This window comes from Pangasianodon hypophthalmus, chromosome 8 (assembly GCF_027358585.1).
Source record: "Pangasianodon hypophthalmus isolate fPanHyp1 chromosome 8, fPanHyp1.pri, whole genome shotgun sequence".
Classification (NCBI taxonomy): domain Eukaryota; kingdom Metazoa; phylum Chordata; class Actinopteri; order Siluriformes; family Pangasiidae; genus Pangasianodon; species Pangasianodon hypophthalmus.
In genome coordinates this window covers 21,143,834-21,171,462 of record NC_069717.1, presented here as the reverse complement: position 1 = coordinate 21,171,462, position 27,629 = coordinate 21,143,834, and the positions used below count along the sequence as shown (strand labels likewise).

The window sequence follows — 27,629 nt, the reverse complement described above, 5'->3', positions numbered from 1 at the left end:
TACTTTTGCACATAAGTTAAATTTGCAACTTTGGATGGAAACATATCTTATGATGTACACACACAAACACACACACACTAAAGTGCTTGAGACACTTACTTGACTACATGCTCCAGTATCTGCAGCCCAAAGTGTCTGACCACTGCAGTCTGTGATTTCTTTGCTAACTGAAGACCACATTCAACGCAGAAAGGACTTTTCTCTTTGAAATCTTCAGTAAACTACAACAACAAGGAAAACTATTAAAACATTTAGCCTAACAACAGCATAGTAGGGCTGCAATGACACAAAATTGTATCTCAGCAGAGAACAGAAAATCTGCCTTAAAATAATTTGATTTATAAACAAAATTCTTAGCACAGTCATATGCAATCAAGTTTACATTATGTATAGAATTTCTAAAACTAAATTAACTACAGTTTACAGATATTCTGCGTAAACATCCACATTCTAATAATAATAATATTTAAATAATTTTATTTAATTTACATTTAAATAAATTTGTCACCCTGCGACCCCCTTGTAAGTTTGCTGGTGCCCCTGGTTGAGAACCACTAGTCTAGTGCGATCTGTTGATCAATTTATTTATTTAAATTTTGCAATGCCAATTAATGTATTCATCCGTGTGTGTATCTGTATCCGTTCGGCTGCATCCCTTGAGTAAATATATGATCATGTGAATGTGCATGCAATATTTTATGTTTGCAAGATATTCATTGACACAGTGTCGCCTATTGCTACCTTACTTATGTTTCCTGATAGATATTGATAAGGTTACTATTATGAAGTAACAAATATAAACATACACATAAACAAAATAAGACTTAATCGTTTGCATTATTGAATAAACATGAATGAAATGAACCCCAGCAAAGGGTGAATTGTTGATAGCACTTCCACATGTTGGAAAAAAAGTTTTTTTTTAATACATTACACTTGTGATGGGAGAAACAAAGCTTTTTAAAGCTTCGAAACAATTGAACCAATTGCTTTGCAAAATGATTCACTGTTTTGAAGCATTTGAAACACCACACACTGGTCTGACCAGCAGGGGTCACCAGTGTGTGGTGTTTCAAATGCTTCGAAACAGTGAATATGCAACAAAAACTCCCGCCAAACATGCATGAAAACACTTTTTACAAAAAATAATAAAATAAAATAAAAATATATAAATAGATAAATAATAATAATAAAACACTAATCCATGCATCACCAGAAGTGTATATGTGTACTTGATTTTCAAAATATTTGGTATCTGAACAAAATTTCATGGAGATATATATTCACATTTCATTTTCACAACACATTTTACAAAAATATGTTCAGAGATTAACATTTGCTCTGTTTTAAGTATGAACTCGATGGGTTCTACTCACACCCTCTGCGAGTGGAACTTGAACCCAGGTTGGCAGCATCAGAAGTGGGCACACTAACAAGGAGGCTAAAGCCCTGGGTATACTTTCTATAACTTACAGTCGAATGCACAACCTTGGAAAGTATACTTAATTTGACTCGTACGCATACACAGGCGTTCGACGCATGCGCAGTTTTGAGCAATCTCTCGCCACGAGTTACAACGCATGTAAACATTTTTGTATTCTTTCTTGCTAAAGTTGTACAAATGAGGGTACTTTCTAACCTCTTCGCACAATCGTATGCCTCCATCATCTGTTCTGTTTATGCAGTTTTTTCTTTGACTACCTTGTGAATCGACACCCCCAGGGCACGGTTGCCACCTTATAAATCTTATAAATTTAAATCTAAAATCTGCTGTGTCTGCCATAGGGCTCTACTTTCCTGCATGTGCAATAAGGACTGAATCAAGCATGTGTGAAGTGAATCCGGTGATTTGTAACTTGTTCCTGATTGGAGAAATTGGAAGTGTTACAACTAACCCGTGTTACAACCATCCCCGGTCTCCCCTACATGACATAACATGCAGACAGTTTACAATTACGAGCAATATACAATGATCTAAACAATTGCGATGGCATATCTTACTTTAACTGTAATTCGAGCAAATATATTAGTAAGGTAGGCTTCATATATTATATTCTTTTGTGCAAAAGACAGGAATTGAAGCAACAAGGCAACAAGCAAGCATATATTATTATTATTATTATTATTATTGCATGAATACAAAAAAATATCTAACAGTAATATTACAGGTATAGACGAGCCAGGCACACATAAATGTGACGTTGTGAGGCCACTGCATAGTGACAGTTGTGTTTCACGGTGCAGGTCCAGTGGTAGGAGCATTAAAGGTGACTATAACAGTGATGGATCATCAGACAGGCACAACTGTGACAGGTTGTCGTTAGGATGGTGAATTTAACAATAAAAGATTGCCAGATAGACGTATATACCGGTGACAGGTCTAGTTGCACACATACATAATGGTGTCCTGCCACGGAAAGAATTTACCCCAGCTCAGAAATTGCCAACTGTGACGGTTATCTTCTCCTGTATGAGTGTGAGCATCAGTAGCCATGAGTCGCATGTGGAATGACGTCAACTCCCTCTCTTCGATTGATTGGCTAGAGGAGGAGCTGTCAATCTAGAAGTAGTGGACCAATGGTGACTACGTTGTTTGCTATTCTGATCATTTTGCGTTATTTTATTTCAGTTTGTGCAATATATTTTTATATGTGTTTTTAAATTTTTGATTCACGCTTATTATTTTTTGATCCGTGACCGCAATACTTTCGGCGGGAATTTAATCCTTTAATATATCAGGGGCTTCATTTATAAAATGTTGCACAGAAACCGTCCTAAATTTGATCTTACGATCATTTCTCAGATGTTCGTACCTATGATTCATAGAGTGAATGTACACACAGAAAACGAGCGTACGCCTCTTTCAGGTGTGAATTTTTAAATCGCAAATGATCTTGAACTTGTGCGCAGCTAAATGGTTTTAGTTCTCCGTGTTGTAAACGACACCTAATTAATGTCATTTACATATAAACGACCACCAGTCATCGTCCAAATCCTTTAATTTAGAATGGCGAGCTGCAAGAATAGCTTAGATTTCCAGAAACCTGCAGTAATCTGTTAAGGAAAAGTGTGTACGTCTCCTCAGACCCTGATGTGGTGCTAAGCGCTTTTCCACGTCAAAGACCGTTTTTACACTGTAAACCCTAATGCTCAAAATACTTAATTGGTTTGAGTAGGACAAACTTAAACTGAACAAATTAGTTCAGTTAAATTAACTGCTATGAGTATTTTGAACTTTCTTTTTCTTTTGAGTTCAGAGAACTGACATATTTGAAGTAAACTGAACTGTTTCATTGTTTTGAGTCGTTTGAACTCATTTCTTTTAATTTAGACTAACTTAAGTTTAACTGAAACTGGACTGGGATTTCTATTTACCAGCATGCTTTGCCCATGGCACTCGAAAGAGAGAGTAAATGCTAAAATTAAGTGTTATATAATGTTTTTTGCACAAGATTAATGGTAAGGGAAATTTAGTAGTGATTAATGTTTTGTTATGCTAATTTAGAAGAGTTTCTGTTAATGTGGGTTTTTGGAGAGTTACCATCATGGTGACAAGTAGCGCGTGCGGCTTGATATGAGAGCAGGTATGAGCCACATGTTGTAACTTACTGTACTCGTTAATACATGTTATACTATGGTATTGTTAGCAAATTAGGAAGCATGTTTTGTATTTTTTTTGGGTTGACAGTGAAGTAAATAGCTTATTTGATTTGCAAGAACTCAGAATAAAAAATTAATTAACTAAGTATTGTATGTTAATGGCTATCAAAATGTATGATAAAGCTAACTCAATACTTCAAGTTAGAAACAATTAACATGCATGAGTACTACAAACTCAAAACTTGATAGTTCTGCTTACTTAAAATTGGGAACATCATAACTAAAAAAATTTGATGTAACTGATTACCTCAAATTTTCTGAGTTAAACCAACTTATTCGGGTTTACAGTGCATGCAATCTTTACAATGTATCATAGTGCATGAAAGTGCCAATCACTTTGAAACAATGTGTACTGCGAAACACGCCACACAAATAAACCTGAAACACTTTGGAATTTGTGATGATAAAATTCCAGTGAAAAGTACAAAGATATGCTCAACCAGCACAACAGGAGATGACTCATGAATGTATTTAACCTCCGATTCCTCTGAAGTGAAACAGTTCCATTGAATATTGTTGCCCTCATGTTGATATGATTGCTTCTATTGAGAAAAGTGTCTGCTAAATGATTAAATGTAAACGTATTCAGTGCAGTCAGTATCAACCCAGTCATTCAGCTCTAAGCCACATTTGGCATCAATAAGATTATGACTTAAAAGAGGTTCTGTTGACAAAATAGACATCATGTGGTCAATTTAAAAATGATCTTCATCTTCTGCAGTGACAAATTTTAGTGTAAACAATACAATCTATGGCAGTTTGAAGGCATTGCAATAAAAATATTGCACTTACATTGAAAGGATTTTTAATTTAAGTCTAACTTATTAATTAAACATTAAATTCTCTCCAATTACACCGTGCTTGATCCTTTACTGCTTCGTGTACCCAATATTACTAAACTCTGCTTAGGGTGTGTCAGACATTTCTAATTGACCACCCATTTGAAATGTGTCCAAAATCCTATATATATATATATTTTATTCTGAAATAAATTTAAAAAAAAAAAAAGAAAAGAAAAAGAGATAAAAGGTTAAGTTATACATAGTAACTGATGTGTTTTATGACTGGAGCTCTGGATTGACCAATCAGCATCCAGGAACACAACTACCAGTTTTGTAATAATGGGCATTTGCGCTGTTTGCTATATGATAACAAATAACCAGGAAAAAACCTTATTTTTCAAGAGCACTTGGAACAATAATAGGCAAGAGTACAATATTTGTTAAAGTAATATATATATATATATATATATATATATATATATATATATATATATATATTTTATTCTGCAATTACTGTTGCCATACATTCAATCCAGTCTGTTATTGCTGATTTGATTATTAATAATAAGATATTTATTGCTTAATGAAGGTCAGTCATGAAGAAACAGATTGAAACATGCAGAAACATTTTCAACATTAAAAAGAAATGAAGCACAAACGTGATCAATCTCTGATGCTCTTATTATGGCACAAAAATCACATTTTTCAGAAAAGGTAATAATGCTGATCAATGTTAAGTGATTATAAAAGATAGAAAAAGAAACGAAACACCATTTATTGTTAAATCAACTATATGCAGATCAGTTTAGTCTGTATTTAGATACATTACTGTCATTTGTTGTGTATTAACACAGTGTTAAGCTTTTTTTTTTTTGCTCAACGATCGCATGAATCTCAGTACTTCAAGTTAGAAACAATTAACATGCATGAGTACTACAAACTCAAAACTTGATAGTTCTGCTTACTTAAAATTGGGAACATCATAACTAAAAAAATTTGATGTAACTGATTACCTCAAATTTTCTGAGTTAAACCAACTTATTCGGGTTTACAGTGCATGCAATCTTTACAATGTATCATAGTGCATGAAAGTGCCAATCACTTTGAAACAATGTGTACTGCGAAACACGCCACACAAATAAACCTGAAACACTTTGGAATTTGTGATGATAAAATTCCAGTGAAAAGTACAAAGATATGCTCAACCAGCACAACAGGAGATGACTCATGAATGTATTTAACCTCCGATTCCTCTGAAGTGAAACAGTTCCATTGAATATTGTTGCCCTCATGTTGATATGATTGCTTCTATTGAGAAAAGTGTCTGCTAAATGATTAAATGTAAACGTATTCAGTGCAGTCAGTATCAACCCAGTCATTCAGCTCTAAGCCACATTTGGCATCAATAAGATTATGACTTAAAAGAAGTTCTGTTGACAAAATAGACATCATGTGGTCAATTTAAAAATGATCTTCATCTTCTGCAGTGACAAATTTTAGTGTAAACAATACAATCTATGGCAGTTTGAAGGCATTGCAATAAAAATATTGCACTTACATTGAAAGGATTTTTAATTTAAGTCTAACTTATTAATTAAACATTAAATTCTCTCCAATTACACCGTGCTTGATCCTTTACTGCTTCGTGTACCCAATATTACTAAACTCTGCTTAGGGTGTGTCAGACATTTCTAATTGACCACCCATTTGAAATGTGTCCAAAATCCTAGAAATAAATTCAAAAAAAAGAAAAAAAAAAAAAAAGAAAAAGAGATAAAAGGTTAAGTTATACATAGTAACTGATGTGTTTTATGACTGGAGCTCTGGATTGACCAATCAGCATCCAGGAACACAACTATCAGTTTTGTAATAATGGGCATTTGCGCTGTTTGCTATATGATAACAAATAACCAGGAAAAAACCTTATTTTTCAAGAGCACTTGGAACAATAATAGGCAAGAGTACAATATTTGTTAAAGTAATATATATATATATATATATTTTTTATTCTGCAATTACTGTTGCCATACATTCAATCCAGTCTGATTTGATTATTAATAATAAGATATTTATTGCTTAATGAAGGTCAGTCATGAAGAAACAGATTGAAACATGCAGAAACATTTTGAACATTAAAAAGAAATGAAGCACAAACGTGATCAATCTCTGATGCTCTTATTATGGCACAAAAATCACATTTTGCAGAAAAGGTAATAATGCTGATCAATGTTAAGTGATTATAAAAGATAGAAAAAGAAACGAAACACCATTTATTGTTAAATCAACTATATGCAGATCAGTTTAGTCTGTATTTAGATACATTACTGTCATTTGTTGTGTATTAACACAGTGTTAAACTTTTTTTTTTTTTTGCTCAACGATCGCACGAATCTCTTTCTTCAAATTTTCTTTGTTGTTTGTGATGTTTTTTCCAGCTACGTCCATAAGATCAGTGATCATCTCAGCACTGTAAGGACCTTGAAAAGTCTGATATTTCTTCCTCCACTCCTCAATTTTATCTGATGGAACAATAACATTTAAATCAGAACACAGTTGATATTTCAGTTTTATTCAGGACATTGTAAGATTTTAACTTGCCTCCACAGTTGACCACATTAAAGAGAGGGATGTGTATCACAGTTGGAACTTTTTGGCCTTTGAACACATAGAAGTCCTTCGGTGGGTCCTCAGGGGGTATGATGACTTCAGGGAAAGGGATGTTTTTTTCCTTGCAAATCTCAGCAGCTTTCTTCACTGTCTGTAGTGAAAAAGCATTGCAGTGCTATTAAAAGTATTGCAGCATCACTCAGTTAATTAAAAGTGGAAGTACTGATGTGTCAGCCAAGAAACTGCCACTGAGATGAATGAATGCTAACGGATAGCTCTCTCCATGTATTAGATTATCATATATACCATGTAAAGATGGTTAAATTTAAACATATTTAAATGGTTTTCAGCAAGATTCTTCAAAAAAATCTCCTTTTGTGAAGGGTTTGGAACAACACGAGGGTGAGTAAATTATGATTGAATTTCCATTTATTGGGGAATTATTTCTTTAAATGAGCTTATATGAGAGTATGTGTGTATTATTAAATTAGAGAATTATATATAATACCATGAAAGGATCACCATCACTGAAATCCAGGGAAATGATGAGTTCAACGTTTCTCTCTTTTCTCAGCACTGAGAAGTAGGGTGAGTTGAGCAACAGCCCGGCATCTATATAGTCTCTCGTCTCACTTTTCAGAAGAGGGTCAGGCAATGCTTTAGCTGACAGTATTTGAGTGAGAGATCACAGTGTGAAATGAGTCACATTGAGTCACGTTTATTAATCACATTGAAGTGCCAGTTATCAGCAAGTCTCTTCTCACCTGTCATGTTGTGGAGAAAGTCATATTCCCTGCCCCAAATCCACTGAGTCGCGCATCTTAAAATGCTGCAGCAAAGATCTGTACAACAAATACACTCTTCAAAATAAAGTTTCTTCAGTGGTTCTTGGGTTCCCTAAATGGGTCTTAGGACAGTCTTTGCCCATATAGGGTTCTTGACTTGACAATAAGTCTCTTTGGAGATTCAAAAAGTTACTGATGTTTCGTTATAGGTTCTTCAGATCAGTGTTTTGTTTTTGTTTTAGCTTTAAAGAATTAGTACATAGCTGATTTTCTAAAGAACTAGCAAAATGAATCAAGTCTGATGATTCCTTTACTGATGAACATTGCAAAGCATCAAGAAAGGAAATATGAGTTAAAATGCCCCTGTGAGTGTTTGTGTAAGCGTTCTGTGAAGAACATCAAAGGTTTTGTAAGAAATTGTGGTGTTCCTCAACCCAGATTCCACTCCAAAATATCATCCAAGTAACTCATCCCAAAAATGGCTTAAAAATCATAGAGAAGAATAAAGTCAACAGTTATATTGTTTCTGCACTTTTTGGGTTGATCACGTCCTGAGCAAATGGTCATCAATTGTAGAATGGGAATGGGTCTGGGACACAGAGTGTGTCCTGTGTTCTCGTGAATCATTGCATTATAAACAACAAAGTATAAACGCAATAAGCTCAATAAGAGCCTAGACAGCTTTGTTGATAATAACAGGAGTTTTCCCAAGAGTGCAGCTTTGTGTACCTCGCATTGTAATTGACAGCTTGAGTGAATATAATGGCAGCGATCTTGTTCGTTTTCTGTATATAGCTAATATATATATTTTCATGCTGCTAACTACACATTGCAAAATTTCTGGATTAACAACCATATTTAAATGCGTGATTGAATGCAATTGACAGTGATGACCATAGCAATGGATGACAATTGCTGACAAATGGAAACAATCTGATACTGTAGGTCAAATGATCTGTGCATCAAGTCCTGGAGTGTAAATGCAATGTAATAGACTTAATAGACTATAATAAACTTTTTCTATTTAATGTGTAATGTGTTACTTTGTTCTTTGTTACTATGATCTGTCCTGACAGTGATTATTTTGTATTTAATGAATAAATAGGATAAGTTAATGTTTTAAACAGTTTTTTTTTGCATTCATTTTGGATTTATTGTCAGTACTTGGCTCACAGTTCACATAGGTAAGGTACTTTGTACTGTGTGTGTGTGTGTGTGTGTGTGGATGATCGTGTTCGTCCGCCACCACCAAAGACTATTTTGACCCAGGAAAAGCCCTGACAATCCTTATGCTAATGCAATGAAATTAACAAGTAGCCATTCTTAATCTAATAATATGACAAGGAAAACAAAAATGTTTACTAAAAGAGAACAAATGCAGGTTTTTCTCCTCATATTCTCAAGATAAACTATACCTCTCTAGGGTCCTAGTATGAGAAAGTTTGGGCATTAGGAATTAAATCACACTGGTTCAAACTGGAAGCTCAGTTATGGCTATTCAAAAGATGAAAATGTTTTGTTGGGTAAAGTGCTTTATGTATTAATCTGGCTTAAAAATTAAAAGTGAAGTACAGTGTAGACTATATATCAGTTCAACCTACCGAATGGCCAGAGTTTGAACTGAACACTCAAATTGTTGCATACATCCATGGTGTAACGCTTCATATACAGTTTTGCAGCTTCTTTATTATGCAGATTCAGTTTTTCCACTTGAAAAATCAGCTGTCTTTTGCCTCCAGCGAGACCTGTAAAAAATAGGAGAACATTACTGAGTTCTTCTTATCTGACAACATATAGTTCCTGTTTGTGTAACTACAAACATAATTTACAAATAATTAAATCTTTGATGGCCAAAACAATGGTTTTGTGAATAAGGCTACTTTCTGTTTGACCAATCAAAATATGCAACGTCACCACTGATTCAGGAAGTGGAGCAGGAGTGCTGAGCAAACACAGTGAAAGTGAACTGTTTTCCAGATTAATCCGCTTCATCTCATGTTTGTTGGCAGCATCCTGAGCTTACTGATGTAATATAGTGTGCGTGCATATAAAAACCACACCTTATTTGCATTTGAATTATCATCAGTAAACTTATTGAAAGAAATTCTGGAGTCTGCACAGTGAATTTCCTCAACTTGATGTCTTTACAAAGTTCTGACCAGCTGTCTGCGGGGGTTCAAATCAACAAATCAATTTAAAAATAAAACCTCAATCACAGTTTTGATATTTTTGCATTTTGCCATTTGCATTTTTGCTGTTGCATGAATTCTTTGTTTTTTATAATATTTTTAATGTTTCAATTTTGCTGAAGAAACAGTAAATGTAATACATTTTAAACACAGATATGATGTGAAATATTGCCTATTTGAATTGAAATAGTATTTCATTTTATTTAAAAAAAATAAAATATTCTTCTTAAATCAGTTTCAATAAACAAAATCTCAAGAAAACATGCACTCTGAAAAACTGACACTATAACCACTGAACAGATTGTACGCCTGTACCTAACACCCTCACTGTCATTGGCATCAATATATAATATATATGTTGGGCAATAACAGTGGAAATGTTCAATAACTTTTTTGTTTGTCTGTGTGTCTTCAAAAATAGATTTTTAAAAATGGAACCCCAAGAAATACATAATTTCCAGCACACTTTAATAAAAGGTTTACCGGTCAGCATTGTTCTGATGGATTTATCAAGAGCATAAGGATCTTTGCCATCCAAAACATAGAGATTCATGTCCACAAGTTTTTTCACAACGTCATGGAAGGTGTCTGCAGGTGGAGAGTCTGGATCTTTTGAAGAAAACACACATTGAACAAACATGAACACAATGAAAAATGATTTATAAATATTTTACTACATGTAATCAATAAATAAAAGCAACAAGAAATGCATTACCTTGCCCCCTTTCATGAAGTATGTTTTTTATGTGAGGAAACAAGTGATTAAAGAAATCTGAAGAGAAAAAAAACATCTTAGTTCATATGACAATGAATTGACTCATTTCAGATGTGGCCAAAGTTACAACAACAGTGGCTGCAAATAAATATATTTTAATTGTTTGAACAAAATTATTGCTAGGGACAATTCAGTAGTCACTGGATATTGGTAGGGACATGTCCCTAGCATCCCTTTTAAATTCTATGCCCTTGATGAATTGACTGACAGTTTTAGGCAGAAGTGAATATTTAGAACAAATGCAACAGTACCTTTTATCTTTTGCCAGATGAATTTCACAAGCTCCTCTCCATCAGCTAAAGCGCTGCCACACAGAGCTGCAGAAAACACACAATATCAACAAACAGAAAGTTTAAAATAAATGGAACAAATGCCTAAAATATTTTTTAAAAAATATCTATTATTATTAACATGACCGTGGTTCTTAATACTGTGTGTCGTTACCTGGATGGATCTACGACTGTTTTTTTTTTTTTTTTTTGTGATGGTTGTTCATGAGTCTCTTGTTTGTTCTGAGCAGTTAAACTGAGCTCTGTCCTCCAGGTTCTGTAAATTCTTCAGTTTTCCAGCATTTTTTGCATATTTGAACCCTTTCCCGCAGTGACTATATGATTTTGAGATCCACCTTTTCACACTGCGGACAACTGAGGGACTCAAACACAACTAAAAGGTTCACATTAAAAAAGGTTCAAACATTCACTGATGCTCCAGAAGGAAACACGATGCATTAAGAGCCGGGGAGTGAAAACCTTTGTCCAATGTCCAATTTTTTCTTATTTTGTTTAAAGATCTTTTTTTTTTATTTAGTACTATGGAAGCAACAGAAGATACTTACATGTTTCCTGGAAGACAGATTAAGTACAATTTACCTTGATCTTCAAATTCAAAAAGTTTTCACCCCCCGGGTCTTAACGCATCGTGTTTCCTTCTGGAGCATCAATGAATGTTTGAACCTTTTTTAATAGTTGTGTTTGAGTCCCTCAGTGATGTAGATCATCCAGGTAACATCACACAGTATTAAGAATCAATGGTTCACAAACTTTTGAACAGGGTCATTTTAATAAATTCAGCTATTTTTTTGTCTTGTGAATTATATGTAAACATCTTTTATGTAAAATATCTTACTCAGGACAGTACTAAATAAAAAATAACATGCATTTTTTATGATCTCTCTTATTTTGTTAAAATTATTCACATTTTCAGATTCTGCAAGTGGTTCACATACTTTTTCTTGCAACTGTATATATATATATATATATATATATATATATATATATATATATATATATATATATATATATATCACATTTCAACACATTTATTTAATAATTCTGCTTGACTTTTCATCTGAACATTTGTGACATTTAATCGAATTTTAAATGATCAATTGTTTCATCACTTGTTTTTGTCATTGGATAATACTGATCTGTAAATTGATTTATGTTGGATATTAAAGGTTTTTACATCAGTTTATTAATTGGGGAAACATAATGCATTTAATCCCCATTCACACCATTTCTTGAGTGCAGGCAAGACAGGACAGAGAATTTCTTGAGCAATTTCACTGTTCTATATGATTTGTTTCTGACCACATACATGGATATAATAAAATTATGCGTGGAACAGAAACTGGCGGCAGTCTTAGTGTTTGATTCATGCATTCACAGTTCTCGTTAAGGAAACACTTTACAATACGTGCCCACTAATATGCATTAATTCATGCTAAACTAATGCACAGATAATCTTGAGTTAATGTATGACTCATGAAGAACTAAGCCATTCAATAATGATTGCAGCATCAGCAAATACAAAAGATCTGATTAATAGATTGAAATAGCCACATATTTCAAGTTCCAGCTGTCTGTTTTAATGAATCATTAGCTAATGATTTGCAAAGATATCATTATATTATGACTTTACTTGTTGAGACTTTATTTGTTACTTTACAAATGTATTACAGTATACAGTACAGCTGCAGCTGCTGCTGTTTAGGGTTGTGACGTTCCTCCATGTTCTAAAATGGTAGTGATTGTGCTGGACAAACTCCATATATACATACTTCCAAACTTGACTAGTTGATTGGAAAGATTGTGATTCCTATTTCATTACAATGGCAGGCCATTTACCAATTTAAGTAACAGACATTACAAACATTCCATATCAGATATATATGGAATATACATGCATGAAAGAATGTTTAAAAGAAAAGTCCAAAGAAATTGGCGTGTGGAATTTGCATGACTGGCCAGGCCCTAGACATATGGATATATAAGCTGGCCAGCGAGCAACACACACTCAGGTTTGTACTGAGGTATGTCTCAGTCATTTCAGCAGGGCATTTGTTCATCTCGCTGTGGTGTTGAGTGCCGACACTAGGGGTCCCCATGGAAAACGCCACAACGCTGGACTGAGTTACAAAGTCCTGGCGATGCAGATGTTGGCAAACTACTGTGTGCCAGTAACAGGTGCACTCACGACAAAATAACCTACCCAGCAACCCTTGTAAGCTTAGAATAATTTGTATGTATCACACAGTGATCAAGAAGAGATTACAATTGAAATAAGTTGCTTCAGCTGGATTTCCTTTTACCTTTTCTGTTCTTGTTTTTTTTTTTTTTAAGGAAAACATCTATAGCTGCACAGAGCAGAATGCTGAGGAAGCACTTTTTCTTCCAACTGGGAGAAAGAACACTATGTGCTAACCCACATAGACTGGCCCTTCCTTTTTTCTTACACTCCTCAACAAGATGGATGAGTTACGGCTGCGGATCATGTCACACGGTATGGACAGCTGTCTGACGATTATTACAGAGACATGGCTTGACAACAACGTCCCCGATGTGGCTATTGAGCTATAGGGCCGTTCCATGTACCGATCAGACAGGACTGCAGCCTCTAGTAAGAGTAAAGGCGGTGGAGTGTGAATTTATGTTCATAACAACTGGTGTACTGCAACGAATGTTATTGGAGCACACTGCTCTTCAGATTTAGAATATCTGGCAGTGAAATGCAGACCGTTCTACATGCCAAGAGAGTTTTCTGCTTTTCTGATTACAGCTGTTTACATACCGCCACTGGCTAATGCTAGGTTAGCATTGGAGAAGCTGCATAGCACTATTAACAGCCAGATAAATGCACATCCAGAGGGAGTTGTGATTGTAGCAGGAGACTTCAATCATGTAGAACTGAAAGCAGTGTTTCCCAAGTTTCACAAGTGTATCAACTTTCCGACCAGAGATAATAATATTCTGGATCAGATCTATACGAACATCTCAGGGGCGTATAAAGCTGCAGCGTCTCCACACCTTGGCATGTCAGACCACATCTCGCTGGAAATGACGCCGGCCTACAGACCTCTTATCTGTCGATCAAGACCAACTCTTAAAACTATACAAGTCTGGAGTGAGGAAGCCACATCAGTGCTTCAGGACTGTTTTGAACACACTGATTGGGAAGTGTTTAAAGAGGATGCAGATATAGAGGAATACACCTCGTCTGTTTTGGCCTATTTACACTTCTGTACTGACTCCGTCCTGCCCACCAAATCCATCAGAATGTTTCCTAATCAGAAACAGTATGGCTGGACAGTATGGTGTGGTCTTTGCTTAAAGCTCGAGATGCTGCCTATAGGTCAGGGGACTTACTGGCATACAGGAGAGCCCGGAGAGATCTGAAGAAGGGCATAAAGGAGGCCAAACACAGGTACAAGCAGCGTATTGAGGGACATTTTGATAACAACAATCCCCGGCATCTGTGGAGAGGCATTAAAGCCATAACGGAATACAAGGGCAGCAAACAGACGATCAGTCAGGATCAGGCACTCCCTGACACCTTGAACCAGTTCTTTGCCCGATTCGATTTACAAGGCAGTGGAGAGATGGTCCAGCTATCCCAGCTAGAAGAACAGCAGCAGTGGTCTCTCGTCCTTCAGTGCCACCAGGTGAAAGCTGCACTAAGAAAGATCAACGTCACCAAGGCTGGGGGGCCAGACCAGGTGTCAGGTCGGACACTGAAATTATGTGCAGACCAACTTGCATGAGTGTTTCAGGACATCTTTAACCTCTCCCTGCAGCTTGCTGTAGTCCCTGTCTGCCTCAAAACCTCTGTTATTGTACCTGTGCCAAATAAGTCAGCTGTCACCTGCCTCAGTGACTATTGTCCAATTGGACTGACCCCTGTCATAATGAAATGTTTTGAGAGGCTTATCCTGCAGCACATTAAGAACATTATACCTCCTGATCTAGACAGTCACCAGTTTGCCTACAGGGGGAATCGATCCACAGAGGACGCAGTCACCATAGCGCTCCACGCAGCCCTGTCTCATCTGGAGCTGTCTAACACGTATGTTAGGATGCTATTTGTCGACTTCAGTTCTGCATTTAATACCATAATCCCCCACATACTGGTACACAAACTCCTTAATTTAGGCCTGCCCACCTCACTGTGTTCATGGATCAGAGACTTTCTAACCAACAGACCACAAGTGGTAAGAATAGGAGATAATACATCGTCTACCCTCATTTTCAACACAGGTACTCCGCGTGCTCAGTCCAGCCCTTTTTACTCTCTTCACACACGACTGCACTCCAATTCATGAAATTCATTGTGAAATTCGCCGACGATACCACTGTAGGGGGTCTCATCTCGGACAATGAGGAGACCCACTACAGAGAGGAGATCCATGACCTGGCCCTGTGGTGTTTGGAAAACAATCTGGTTTTAAATGCCACTAAAACCAAAGAGGTTATTGTGGACTTCAGAAGGTCCGGAAGGACAGCACATGCTCCACTGCTCATACAGGGGATGATAGTGGAGCGTGTGGATCAAATTTCTGGGTATCCACATTACAGCAGACCTCACTTGGGCTCTTAACACCTCCCACCTGGTGAAGAAAGCTCAAAGAAGACTTTTCTTCCTCAGGAAGCTGAAGCAGGTCGGACTCTCTCCTCGGCTGCTGATAAATTTCTACAGGAGTGCCATAGAGAGTATCCTTTGTCACTGTGTGAATGTGTGGCTGCACAGCACAGGACGGGAAGGACCCTGGTGGTTAAAACAGCGCAGAGGATTGTGGGGAATGCACTTCCAGATCTGGATACCGTGTACGCAGAACGCCTCCAGAAGAAGGCCAGAAGCATTGCTGCGGATCCCGCCAACCCGGGTCATAGACTGTTTGTTCCACTGCCCTCAGGGCGGAGATACAGGACCATGAAATCAGGCACACACAGACTGAGAAACAGCTTCTTTCTGAGAGCTGTGACCTCCATTACACTACTGTAAATGACCGCTTCAACAGATGTGGGTCCCTTTAAATTTATTTGCGTTAACATTCCGTACCCACATTAAAAGGAAGTGGTGCATAGTAATCATTAGTCACATTGCAGTGGAGGGAAGAGCAGCTCGTGTGTCTCTCCACATGGCGTGGGGATGGAAATGATTCAAGTTTATGTATACTGAGAGAGTTATACAAGGGAATGTAGTTAATGTTAATATTTTAAGTAAACACTGAATCAGTCCTGAGGATTTTGAAGTATAAAAGGAATTTTGCAATGTTAATTAAATTTACTGTTGTCTGTATCTTTATGGGTTTTACTGTATATGTTAATATCTCTTGGGTGTTATGTACTAGAAGTCTGATGAGAGTGGTATCACTTGTTAAAGTTGCCTGTTTATAAGCTGAGAATATGGAGGATATTTCAGTTCCTGCAGTAGAACGTAATTCACCTGTGCAACAGATTAGAAGCAGTTCACGTGAAAGAAGTTTAACAGAGAAGGGGCTCCAGATGCCCAAGCAGGAAGCAAAGAAACAGGAAAAGGCTTTCAGTAAGGCTTATGGCTTCTGGAAGCAGACTGCAAAAGAGAGTAGATCAAGACTGAAAACATTCTGTTCACGAGAAGAGCTTGATAAAATACAGCAAGTGATTCAAAGTAGACACCATTCAGTTCATCAGTGTTACATACCAATGTTGCGTAACTATACTACTACTCCAGAAATTGTGGATTGTATGGATGCCTGCGCTGCATTAACTGTAGAGATTGGTGATCTTGTGAGTAAACGACTTGAGACAATTGATGAAGATTATAACAAGGTGCTTATGAAGTGTTAAATAAAGACAAGTATAGATCTATCTTTGGAGACACAATAACAAATACTGTAATTTCAGAGTCATCACAGGGATCTGACAGCCAATCAAAGACTTCTTCCAATATTTCAAGTAAGCAAGCGGATGCAGAAGCAGAGCTTGCAGCCAAACTCGAACAAGCTAAAGCCATGCAAGAAACTCATGACAAACGAGCAAAAGTAAGCAAGATGGAGAGTGATTGGAAGCTTTGTGAAACAAAAATGTTATCAGAAATAAAGCAAAAGGAGACTGAAATGCAGTTAAGACTAGCAGAGGAGGAAAAATGGCTTAATCAGTTGCAAGTAGATAAAGAAGTTAAAGTAGCGGCAGCTCGTGTTAAAGTTTATAAGGAACTTGAAGGTAACTCTCAGCACTGCGGTGAAGACATTGTCCTTAACACTTATACAGGCTGCCAAAGAACAGAGCCCTCTCCTCAACTGAACCCAGAAGCTCCATTGTTTTTGCCCCAACAGACATGCCCTGAAAATTATGAACTTCCACCATCTCGAGAAACTGCAACTTTAACTCAAGCAATAGCAAATTCATTGAGTGCACACCGCTTGCCTGTTCCAGAACCTACCATCTTTGCCGGTGATCCTTTGAAATTTATAGACTGGAAGACGTCTTTTATGGCCGTTATCGATCAAAAGCCCCTCCCACCTAGTGAGAAAATGTTCTATCTCAAGAATTACCTTGCTGGAAAAGCTTGCAGAGCCGTGGAGGGATATTTCTGTAGAAATTCAGAGGATGCTTATCAAGGCGCCTGGAAGGTATGGCAACCCATTTATAGTACAAAAGGCCTTTAGAGACAAGCTTATGAGATGGCCCAGAATTGGGCTAAATGACTATTTGGCTCTACGAGATTTTACAGACTTTCTGCAAGGGTGTGTTGAGGCAACTCCTCATGTTAAAGGACTAGCCATCCTTGATGACTGTGAAGAAAATCAGGGGCTGCTGAAGAAAGTTCCTGAATGGATTGTGTGTAAGTGGAATCGAATTGTGGTGGAAGAGGTGGATATATCAGGTGATTACCCAAGTTTTAAATGTTTTACAGAGTTCATGCAAAAGGAAGCTAGAATAGCATGTAACCCCATTACTTCCCCACTTTTCATGAATCCTAAGAACTCAGACGAAAGGTCCAAGAGAGCTAAAGCTTTTAATACGAAGGCTCATGTGAAAGACTTCAGTTCAAAAGGGTTTGAAACATGCAACATGAAGCCGAAGAGGTTGTGCTTTGTCTGTAAAGATGAAAATCATACTATTGTTCAATGTCCTTCATTTTTTTAGAAAGAACTATTGAAGACAAGAAGGCTTTCATTCATGAAAATCATCTTTGTTTTGGATGTCTCAGGAAGGGTCACATCAGTAAAGCTTGCAAAAGACGACACGTGTGCAGCCTGTGTCCGTAGTCATCCCACCTGCTTGCATGAAGAAAGGGATAAAGTGCCTTTGAGAGCATTTAACGAAACTTCTACAGAAGTTCAAACAAAACAGGAAAGGCAAGAAATCCACAAAGTCATGGCTCATGCACTCTCACGGTCTTGTTCTGCCACATCTATTATTGTGCCAGTCTTTGTTTCTACAGTGGAGGAGCCCCAAAGAGAGGTGCTTACTTGTGCCTTATTGGACACACAGAGTGATTCGACATTCATTTTGGATGATCTTCTTGATGGCTTGAATGTGCCTACTCAGCAAGTGCAACTGAGACTTAGCACTATGACAGCTGTGGATACAATCATGGCAAGTAAAAAGGTCTGTGGGTTGCAAGTTCGAGGAATGCAAGCTGCAAACTTTATTCATCTGCAGCAAGTATACACTAGAGACTTTATTCCTATCAACAAGTCCCACATTCCAACTAAAAACAGGGCACTTCAGTGGCCTCATCTCAAACATTTAGCCAATCAGTTGCCATCACTTCAGAACTGTGAAGTCGGACTGTTAATACGATACGATTGTCCATCAGCCCTGGCTCCTTTAGAAGTCATCATAGGTGGCAAAACTGAACCATTTGCACAAAGAACTGAACTTGGCTGGAGTATTATAGGTCTTTTGAATCCACATTTAGATAGACAAGGAAATCAGAGTTTTGTCCATCGAATTGCTGTTAAAGAGACACCTGTTCCAACCCCCAATGATTTTCTGAGAACTTTTTTAGTTAGATTTCAGTGAAAGAAGTTATGAGGATAAATATGTGTCTCAAGAAGATGTTTACTTTATCCAGCATCTTAGTGCCAATATCCAACAAAAGGATAACAGACATTATGAGCTTCCTCTTCCCTTTAAGTGTTGTAGTCAACCTTCCCTGCCAAACAATAGAAAGCTTGCAGCTGCTAGACTGCAACATCTAAAGAAAAGGCTCAAGTCTAACAACCAGTATTGTGACCACTACAATGCCATTATGGAGGAGTTGATCAACATAGGTGATGCAGGACCTGCCCCAGAGTTACCTGCAGGAGAGAGTGTGTGGTACATCCCACACCATGGAGTTTACCACCCCCAAAAACCAGATAAGTTTTGTGGTACATCTCTGAATGACACTCTTATGACAGGACCTGACCTAATCAACTCTTTATTGGGAGTGTTATGTCGCTTCAGAAAGAAACTTGTAGCAGTTACTTGTGACATAGAAAAGATGTTTCACCAGTTCCTGGTTCCACCCGATCAACGCAATTACCTGAGGTTCTTATGGTGGGAGGGTGGAGACTTTGAGAAATAGCATCAAGAATGTCGTATGGCAGTCCACCTCTTTGGGGCTACATCATCTCCTGGGTGTGCTAATTTTTACGTATATGATGGGTTAACCAGTGTTCCTTCGATCAAGGAAGCCAAAGAACTGATTGTTGAAGTTCAAGCTCTGTGTAAACATGGCTGCTATGTTTTAAATTTTCTGTTCATTATGAAACAGTGGCGGCACAGGGTCATTAATGGGAAACACTGAATGAATGTTTAGCTGACAAATGTGCTAAAGTTGACTAACATTATTTCATGACAAAAACCCTTCAACCGGACCGAAAGAGAGTCTTGAGGCCTGCCACTGAGCTGAGTGACAGGAGGCGTGGCTGTGTACAACTGCGGTGTGCGTGAACTCGCTGTCAGAGAGAAGAGAGAAAAAGCACTGCAGGTATTGGTGTATTTGGATACTGCAGAAAAGCGGTACTGAACTGTTTAACATATTTTAGTAGAGAGATATGTATCGAAAAATGATATTTTGACAGCACTGTTAAGAAATCTCAAGCCTGAAAGACTCTGGGCTTTTGAGAAAACATTCGGGGCTCCAGCCCCCTTAGCCCACCCCTAGCGCCGCCGCTTACCTCAAAAAGTAAATCTGTAATGTAAATCTGTATGTGTGATGTACTCTACTTTATTTATGTACATTCTACTTGAAAAGCAATAAAATACACTGAGTACCCGAATGATGCCCTGTCTGTGTTGCGCCCCCCTTCCGATCTCTCCACACCCCCCTTGTTGAGAACCACTGAGTTAACACTATATGTTGACTGGGAATTAATCCAAGATTTAATTAATAGTGATTCATATATAACTTCATTTATTAATCAGATAGACTCTTTATTAGACTCTTTATGGACTCTTTATTAATTGCTGATGCGGCAATCAATAATGAATTTTTCATGAGTCATACATTATGTCAAGATTATATATGCATTAGTTTAGCATGAATTAATGCATATTAGTGCACCATATTGTAAAGTGTTTCCCTTGTTAATTATATGGTAGAATGAACAGTTTAGCACTGCTGCAATTCAGTTTCCTATGCATAATGTTTATTATTAGGAACAAGAAAACTGTATGAGTGAGTTTAAATTGTATAATAGATTGTTCATCTGAGCAATGCTAATTAGTTTATATAACACTCTCCAACAGCAGAATGTTATTTTTTTTAGCGCCAAGAAAACAAATTCCTTGTAAAATTAGAGTGATATCTTTGTTTTACCGACAAATTATAATATATCATCTGATCGCATTTTCTTAAGATACATGTATGTTCAGGTGTGCAGTCTACAAATAAGATTAGAACGACAGCACTAGGAACGCACACAATTGCTGTGAACTGGGCTTTACCTGGACCAAAGCCTTTCATCTCTGAGTCCTTACTACAAGAACACCACTTCTGCTTTACTCCCCTATTTTTAACTGTTTTTAACTTTGTTTATTTTATGTTATTTTATGGCGTCACCCCACAACAGGTAACAAATATTATTTTGATTTTGATCTTTGGTGTAAGAGGCTATTCTGTTATTGAATTGGTCTGCCATTATTTGACTATTTAACTATTTTGTCAAAATACATACATTTACATAGAATATTTGATTTACTATTTTACATTAATTACACACATTAAGAAAAAATAAGCCATTAAAAGCGTATATGTATTTCTGGTCATAATATTGTTTACATTTCAGTTTCGACTTGGAAATGAGTAACTACTACAGACCTGATCACCGGATCAATACATCACAAAAAATTATTGATCTATTAATTTGTTACCTTGCAGGAACAGCATGTCAATTTCAGGCTGCTTCTTCACCATAGAGCCTTTTTCAATCTGACTGCCAAAGCTGGAGGCTCTCAAAAATGCTCCAATGAGGGAATAACCTGCCTCTTGTGTAGTGAACTCTAACCAGGGGTCTGCAGACAGAAACACATCCATATAACAGCTGACACAAGCACATTAACTGTCTGTCTCTTTCTTTCACACAAACACACAGACCTGCTTCCTTTTCCTGTTTGCATTTCTTGTCGATCAATGTGTAGATGGGAAATGGGTCTTGACTCTGCTGGCTCCACTGCTCTGTGAGTGTGTGTTCATCGATCTAAAAGAGAATGCATTTCTTGTATGTTATTGTAGAGGAGACCAGGGGTAATTAGAACAATTTCTTCAAGCACAATTAATTTCAAGTGATAAAACTTACTCAACAAGTTATCTTTATTAAGAAAAGTATTTAAAGTAAAGGCTCTCACTGTAAAAATGGAAATAAAAAATTCTCATTTGGGAACATCTCTTATAAAATGTCCATATGTTCCTGCAAGAACTCTAAAGACTGTCAACAGTTCCTCCAGTGACCTCATCATAAAGAAAAAGGCTTTGAGACACTTGAAATATACTGAAGTTCCTTGAGTTCATAACAGGATATTGGGGTTTCTGTCCAAAACAAAATGGTGCTATGGACTTTACTTTATAAAGAGCTTTTTACTGAGCACATGTTGAGTAAATTTCACCACGAATTAGTGCCGTATAAATATTAAAGCAGTAAGGGGGAGATTTTTCTTGTAATTACTTAAAAATTACTTAATAAAATATTTTAGTATATTACTGTTGTACTTTTACAATGCATTTGCTTTGATTAGCGACCTAGAAGTGCATCTAAAATGTTTCACGAGTTCACATATACATATAATTAAATAGAGTAAGTTATGCGTATTTGGCGTGCTGTATGGGGGGAGGGCTCAGAGGTCGGAATTTTGGCCCGAACCCAGAGTACTCTCCCCGGATGTGGTAATAATAGATAGAACTAGAAGTGAGGAGATGGGGTGGTGGAGGGATGCTGATGAACTGTCAACGAACAGAGGTGAGTCTGCAGTATATATACCTCTTCTTGTTGGTTGATTAGCTGAATTTCCACTTGTGCTAATTAGGTTAATTATCTGAACCTGCTCCTCCCGAACTTTGTTAATAAAACATCATATAATCTTATATTACTTATGTTATTTTACATATTTATATTTATTTGAAATGACAAAACTTTGTCTATTTCCAGGTTAAAATTAGATTATGAATCCCACATTTTCATTATTTTGCATGTATATTTCCTTTACCAAAGTATGGCAGGTTTGTAGTACTTTGTAATCTATACAATGTTACAATATTCATACTATTTAATATTTTTATTACAATCTATTAAAAATATTCAAAACAACTTTGACCTGAATATGACCACCTCATAAATCATGTAAGTCATGGAGGCTGTGTTATGAATAGTTACAGACCTCTTTCACATATGTCGTGACGACCATTGCTGCCCAGAAGTCAGTCAAGCTGAAGTTGTCTTTCTCATAGTAATATTTCTTCAGTTTGGCAAATGCATCTGTCCAGCTGACTGCAGGACCGCTGAGTCTCTTGATGATCTTGTCTTTCACAGCCTCCAGTTTGGTGGACCAGTCTGGTTCCTGATATAAGGAGGCCATGCACCTTCAGAGGAAGGACATACTGCTGTCATTTTTACATTCAACCTATCTCTCTCTCTCTCTCTTTATCTCTCTCTGTGTGTGTGCGTGTGTGTGTTTATATACCAGGTTGATCCAGAGACTCCACTCAGATAAAGGATAAGGTCCAGTAAACCTGCTTTTTCGAGTTGAACCAGGGATCCCAGCAAACCCACCATGGCTCTTTCTCCTCCTCCAGAACCCAGTAATGCAATGTTTGGCACTTGATCCTGAAACACTCACAGTTTGATTTTTCAAGCATTTGATGTTCAGCAGCTACAAATCCATTTTGTAGGTTATTTCAATAAGGTATAGCCAGGCAGATATATGAAGTATAAGATGTTTTACCAGACTGCAGTGTATCCCAAGTTTCTGCAGCGCTTGTTGAACAGTCTTTATCCTTCTGATTGCAAACTTCTCCTCATTCTTATTCAGAGAGTGTTCGATTCTCACCTCACTGTTGCAGCGACAGACAGACAGACCATGAACATCATCACACACTGCTGTTTAATATATTTGGATTTCATACAGTCTTGATTTGAATACAGTTTTGTCTAATGTTCATTTTGAACAGTTATTCTCAGAATGATCCATTTTGTTATAGACTTTAGGTGAGTAAGTAATGCAGCAGTACTATGTAACGAAGTGCACTGCTTCAATAATTGTAGGAATCTAAGCAGGATTACCTTTCCTTGAGTCTGAAGCACTCCTCTGCACTCATCTATAAAACAGTAGAGTTGATATTACTTTTGAAAATCACCAAGGGTCCTGAATGCCACAAAAAACTTAATTAAATGTTAACATGATCAGATTTTTTTTTCAAATAGCAAACCAGTACATGTCATACCTGTCAAGTACAAGTGAATACAAACTAGACTAAACCTAGACTAATGGTCAAAAGTAAATAAAGGTGACGTTAAGCTAAATATAATTGTTTCAGCTTAAAAGGGCCAGATTTACTAAACAGGGCAAATTAGCGTGAGAGCGCAATCCCAAAAAAACGCAAATGGGAGTGGAAAGTTCTGCGCATGATCTACTGATAACACGCAAATTAAAGAACGCAGACTCAGCCGGATCATTTCCATAATGACCAAGAGCAGCGCAAATTAGCATCTGGCTTAAGACATGCTTTTTTTGGGAGGTAAATAATGGCACAAATACCAGTAAATTGACTAGCACAAAGCCATGGAGGGCTGTGAATGTGATGAGAAGTATCTTGAATAACAGATGGGCAGCCAGTGTAGTCTGTGTAAAATATGGAAGATTTTTATTAATCAGAATATAAAGATTTAAGTATAATATATCAATTTTTATTCTCCTATTATAATCATGTATCTGACTATGTCTGTGTAGAGGCCTGTAAGAGAATGGAATGTGCTTGCATATGTTGGAGCCTCTGCCATTAGATATATGGTAAATGTGCCTAAGCTGTGTGTCTCGTTCTTCCATTAAAGAATATTATAGGATGAGTGGGGGCCTCTAATATAAACAGGTTGGGGTCTCTCATTCCACTTTTCAAAACAGACTGGAATCACAGCCAACAAATCGAAGAATTGATGAAACAATATTGGTGCAGAGTTTGAAAATGTATAAGATGTATTGATCCCACCTGGGTGGAGAGCTATAGGAGAACTGTATAAAAAGATTGTGCGAGAGCTGGTCTGGCAGTTGTATTCTGCAGACCAACTGGGTTTTATTTGCTTGTAATAAAATTCTTGTAATCTTCTGATTCCAAACTCCAAGACTTAAAGAGTGATGCTTCACAGAGGCAAGAGGAGCCTCTACAAAAACAGGAGTAATGTAAGAGGATTCAAATCCTGGGTTGAGCCTTTTGGGTCTTTTTTTTTGGGGTTATTTTCTGTGTTTGGGTAGTTTTTGTGTTACCCAGCTCCTGGGTCAGATGTAACAACCCAGTGTTTGGGTAGTTTTGTGCTACCCAGATAGCGTGTTGTGTTTCGCGACCTCTTCCAGAGAGAGCAGTTCTCAGCTCCGTCAAATTGGTGCATGTCTTCGGTAAAATACAGGTTTGTGTACATTTTATTTTATCTATAAATTCGTTATTGTTCTGTATATCGTGTAATTTTATGCAAAGCAACATACAGGGGCGCAATGTGAGTCACCTATATGAGTGTTGCTTCGGTTTTAACAGTCTCATTAGTTATAGGCTAGCCCAGTGGCGAGGCTACAGAAGGGCCAGGGTGGCACTGACCCACCCAGATTGATGGCTGGCCCACCCAATCAAAGGGGCCAGAATATTTCGTTTTATTTCAAGACACTACTTTGGTCTGGAAATAATCATATCTGTTGTGAAGGCCTATATATGATTTGAAAAATGTGTTATTAAAAACACACATAACCTAAAACATTTTTATTTCATGCCGCCGGTAAACTCCGCTTTCCAGAGTGGCGACAGCAGCTGTTTCTGTGCAGCGTGTGGCTCCGTCCATGAGTCGCGCTTGTAATAGCCTATGTGTGCCCGTTTGTTTCATTATTACAGTGATTATGTATTCTACAGTAACACTTTATTCTACGGTAACATAGTCACCTGTGTGTAAACAATTTCTACAAAATTAAGTGATGACAATGAAAATAAATCGAGCTTTCAGGTTCAGTATTGTCCTCCTCTCGTGTGTAGCTTTAGAAAATCAGATTCATTCTGGAGAATCGGTTCATCTAAACGGCCCCATCTCTCATATGTAGCTTTGGAAAGTCTGATTCATTCTAGTGAATCACTTCGTTCGGAAGGTTCTTAATGAACAGATTCAACGATTCGAGTCCGATATGCTATTTCTTTTTTTCTTTCTTTTTTTATAGTGGTCTATTTAGTTCATCATGTCTAATTAAATATTCCAGTTAAATATTCTAGCAGTATTTTAGTTTTTTTTTATTATTATTATTTATATTTAGGCTACTATAAATGTGTCTTGTTTAGGCTTATTCAAAATATAAATAAATAAAGACACAGAAAGTCTTTTCAACATTTTTTCTGTCTAGCAAACATTCAAATTATTGGATATAATATAGAACAATATACTTGGATAAAAGTTTATATTTCAGATATAAACTGATGTCTGCAGTATTGATCAAAATTGAGAAGGCCTAAATCTTTATGAAAGTAAGTAGATGCTTCAAAGAAAGATTGTATCAATTATATTGTTACCCCAGTAAGTGGCGACAAGTGACTGTTAAAAATTATTTTTATTTAATCATTTATTCAAGAGATTCGTTCAAAAACGCTCATTCGTCCAGTAATGAAACAATAAAAGTCTTCATGAGTGAATCCTTGAATCATTCAAACATATTTTTTTAATAATTAATTCAAATTTTATTTTTTTTAATAGACTGCAGCAATTATCATTTTGTCAAAACCTATAGTAACATACATTATCTTGTTTAGTTTAGTATATATACAGTACACACACACACACACACACACACATATATCTATATATATATATATATATATATATATATATATATATATATATATATATATATATATATATATATATATATGCAGATCATTGTTATGTTATTTGATTGTTATTAAATCTATTTACTGAAAAAGGCTGCATGGATTCATTCAATCTACTGCTGTCACATTTCAGTAATAAGCCTTTTAATTGCCCCAATATTGCTGAAAAGATATTAGCTACATAAAGCTTTAAATTGTATACTCACTGTTCTTGTATAGTCTTGTAAAATCCTGAGACTTCACCAGCAACACAGCAGCCGTTTTCTCTCTGACAAGACAGAACGTGCCTTTTTATAGGGTTTTGAAACTAAACTGCATCATTAGGGGTGGAGATGGTTCCCATAAATGTATAAAAAAAAAAAACATGCCGAGACAATGAAGTTTACTTCCATGTAATTTACTTAGAACTCGAGCAGGTAAATTCCGTGAAGTCAAGAGATCAGAACAATGAATTGGTTGTCTGCCCCACCCTCTATTCAAGACATGGTTATGGCCTTGTATTTATGATTATTATTATTCTCATTATTACTACCCCAACATTTTTTTTATTTTTGTTTAAATTTGTATTGCATGTCTGAAGTGCAGGATTACTTGTTTAGCATCTTTATTCAGAGAAAACAATGCATTCTCCTCAGATTCCTGTAAGTTTTAAGATTTTGGGAAAACTACCAAAGTAACTAAATAAATGTAATTAGTTACCACTTACAGTACACTTGAACCCATAGTGTACTACAAGTGTTAACTAAATACATGTTTTAAATACAGAGATAGTATATTAAAAGCACATTTTACTTCATATTTCATGGTGTCTCAAAATAGCACAGTTGAGTACACTTAGATGTTCTTAAGATTATCTTAAGAAGTACTAAATAAGAATTTTTAGTATATTAAGTACAAAATTAGTGCGTGAAAATAGAGCACTTTAAGTACATTATAGAAGTGTACTTTTTTTTCACCTGGGTTTACCAGTGTATGGCTGTTATTTTAAGTTCTTCTGATGATAAAGTGTCTTCAT

General features: G+C 36.6%; 1 protein-coding gene across 2 annotated transcripts; it reads right to left on the bottom strand.

The window, feature by feature from the left end:
* Positions 1–6,488: 6,488 nt before the first annotated feature.
* LOC117597835 (cytosolic phospholipase A2 gamma) lies at positions 6,489–26,945 on the bottom strand. 2 transcript variants are annotated; one of them, XM_034306704.2, is made up of 15 exons: positions 26,821–26,945; positions 23,826–23,860; positions 23,488–23,596; positions 23,227–23,369; positions 22,924–23,125; positions 21,647–21,749; positions 21,424–21,564; positions 11,050–11,115; positions 10,739–10,795; positions 10,507–10,632; positions 9,436–9,579; positions 7,814–7,891; positions 7,558–7,712; positions 7,041–7,200; positions 6,489–6,961 (listed from the first exon to the last, which is right to left on the bottom strand). In XM_034306704.2, the coding sequence occupies exons 2-15, from the start codon at positions 23,858–23,860 to the stop codon at positions 6,795–6,797; spliced, it is 1,686 nt and encodes a 561-aa protein (XP_034162595.2). In that variant the 5' UTR covers positions 26,821–26,945; the 3' UTR covers positions 6,489–6,794. The 2 variants fall into 2 exon arrangements, with proteins under 2 accessions (XP_034162595.2, XP_053091796.1); XM_053235821.1 differs by having other exon boundaries at positions 23,488–23,609; positions 23,827–23,860; positions 26,821–26,922.
* Positions 26,946–27,629: the final 684 nt, after the last annotated feature.

Coding starts and splice junctions, on each gene's coding strand:
- LOC117597835 (XM_053235821.1), bottom strand. CDS start 23,860: ATGAGTGCAGAGGAGTGCTTCAGACTCAAGGAAA. Junction 7,201..7,557: donor GTGATGGTGATCCTTTCATG/GTATTATATATA, acceptor TTTTCACTACAG/ACAGTGAAGAAAGCTGCTGA. Junction 6,962..7,040: donor TAATGTGGTCAACTGTGGAG/GCAAGTTAAAAT, acceptor TTGTTCCATCAG/ATAAAATTGAGGAGTGGAGG.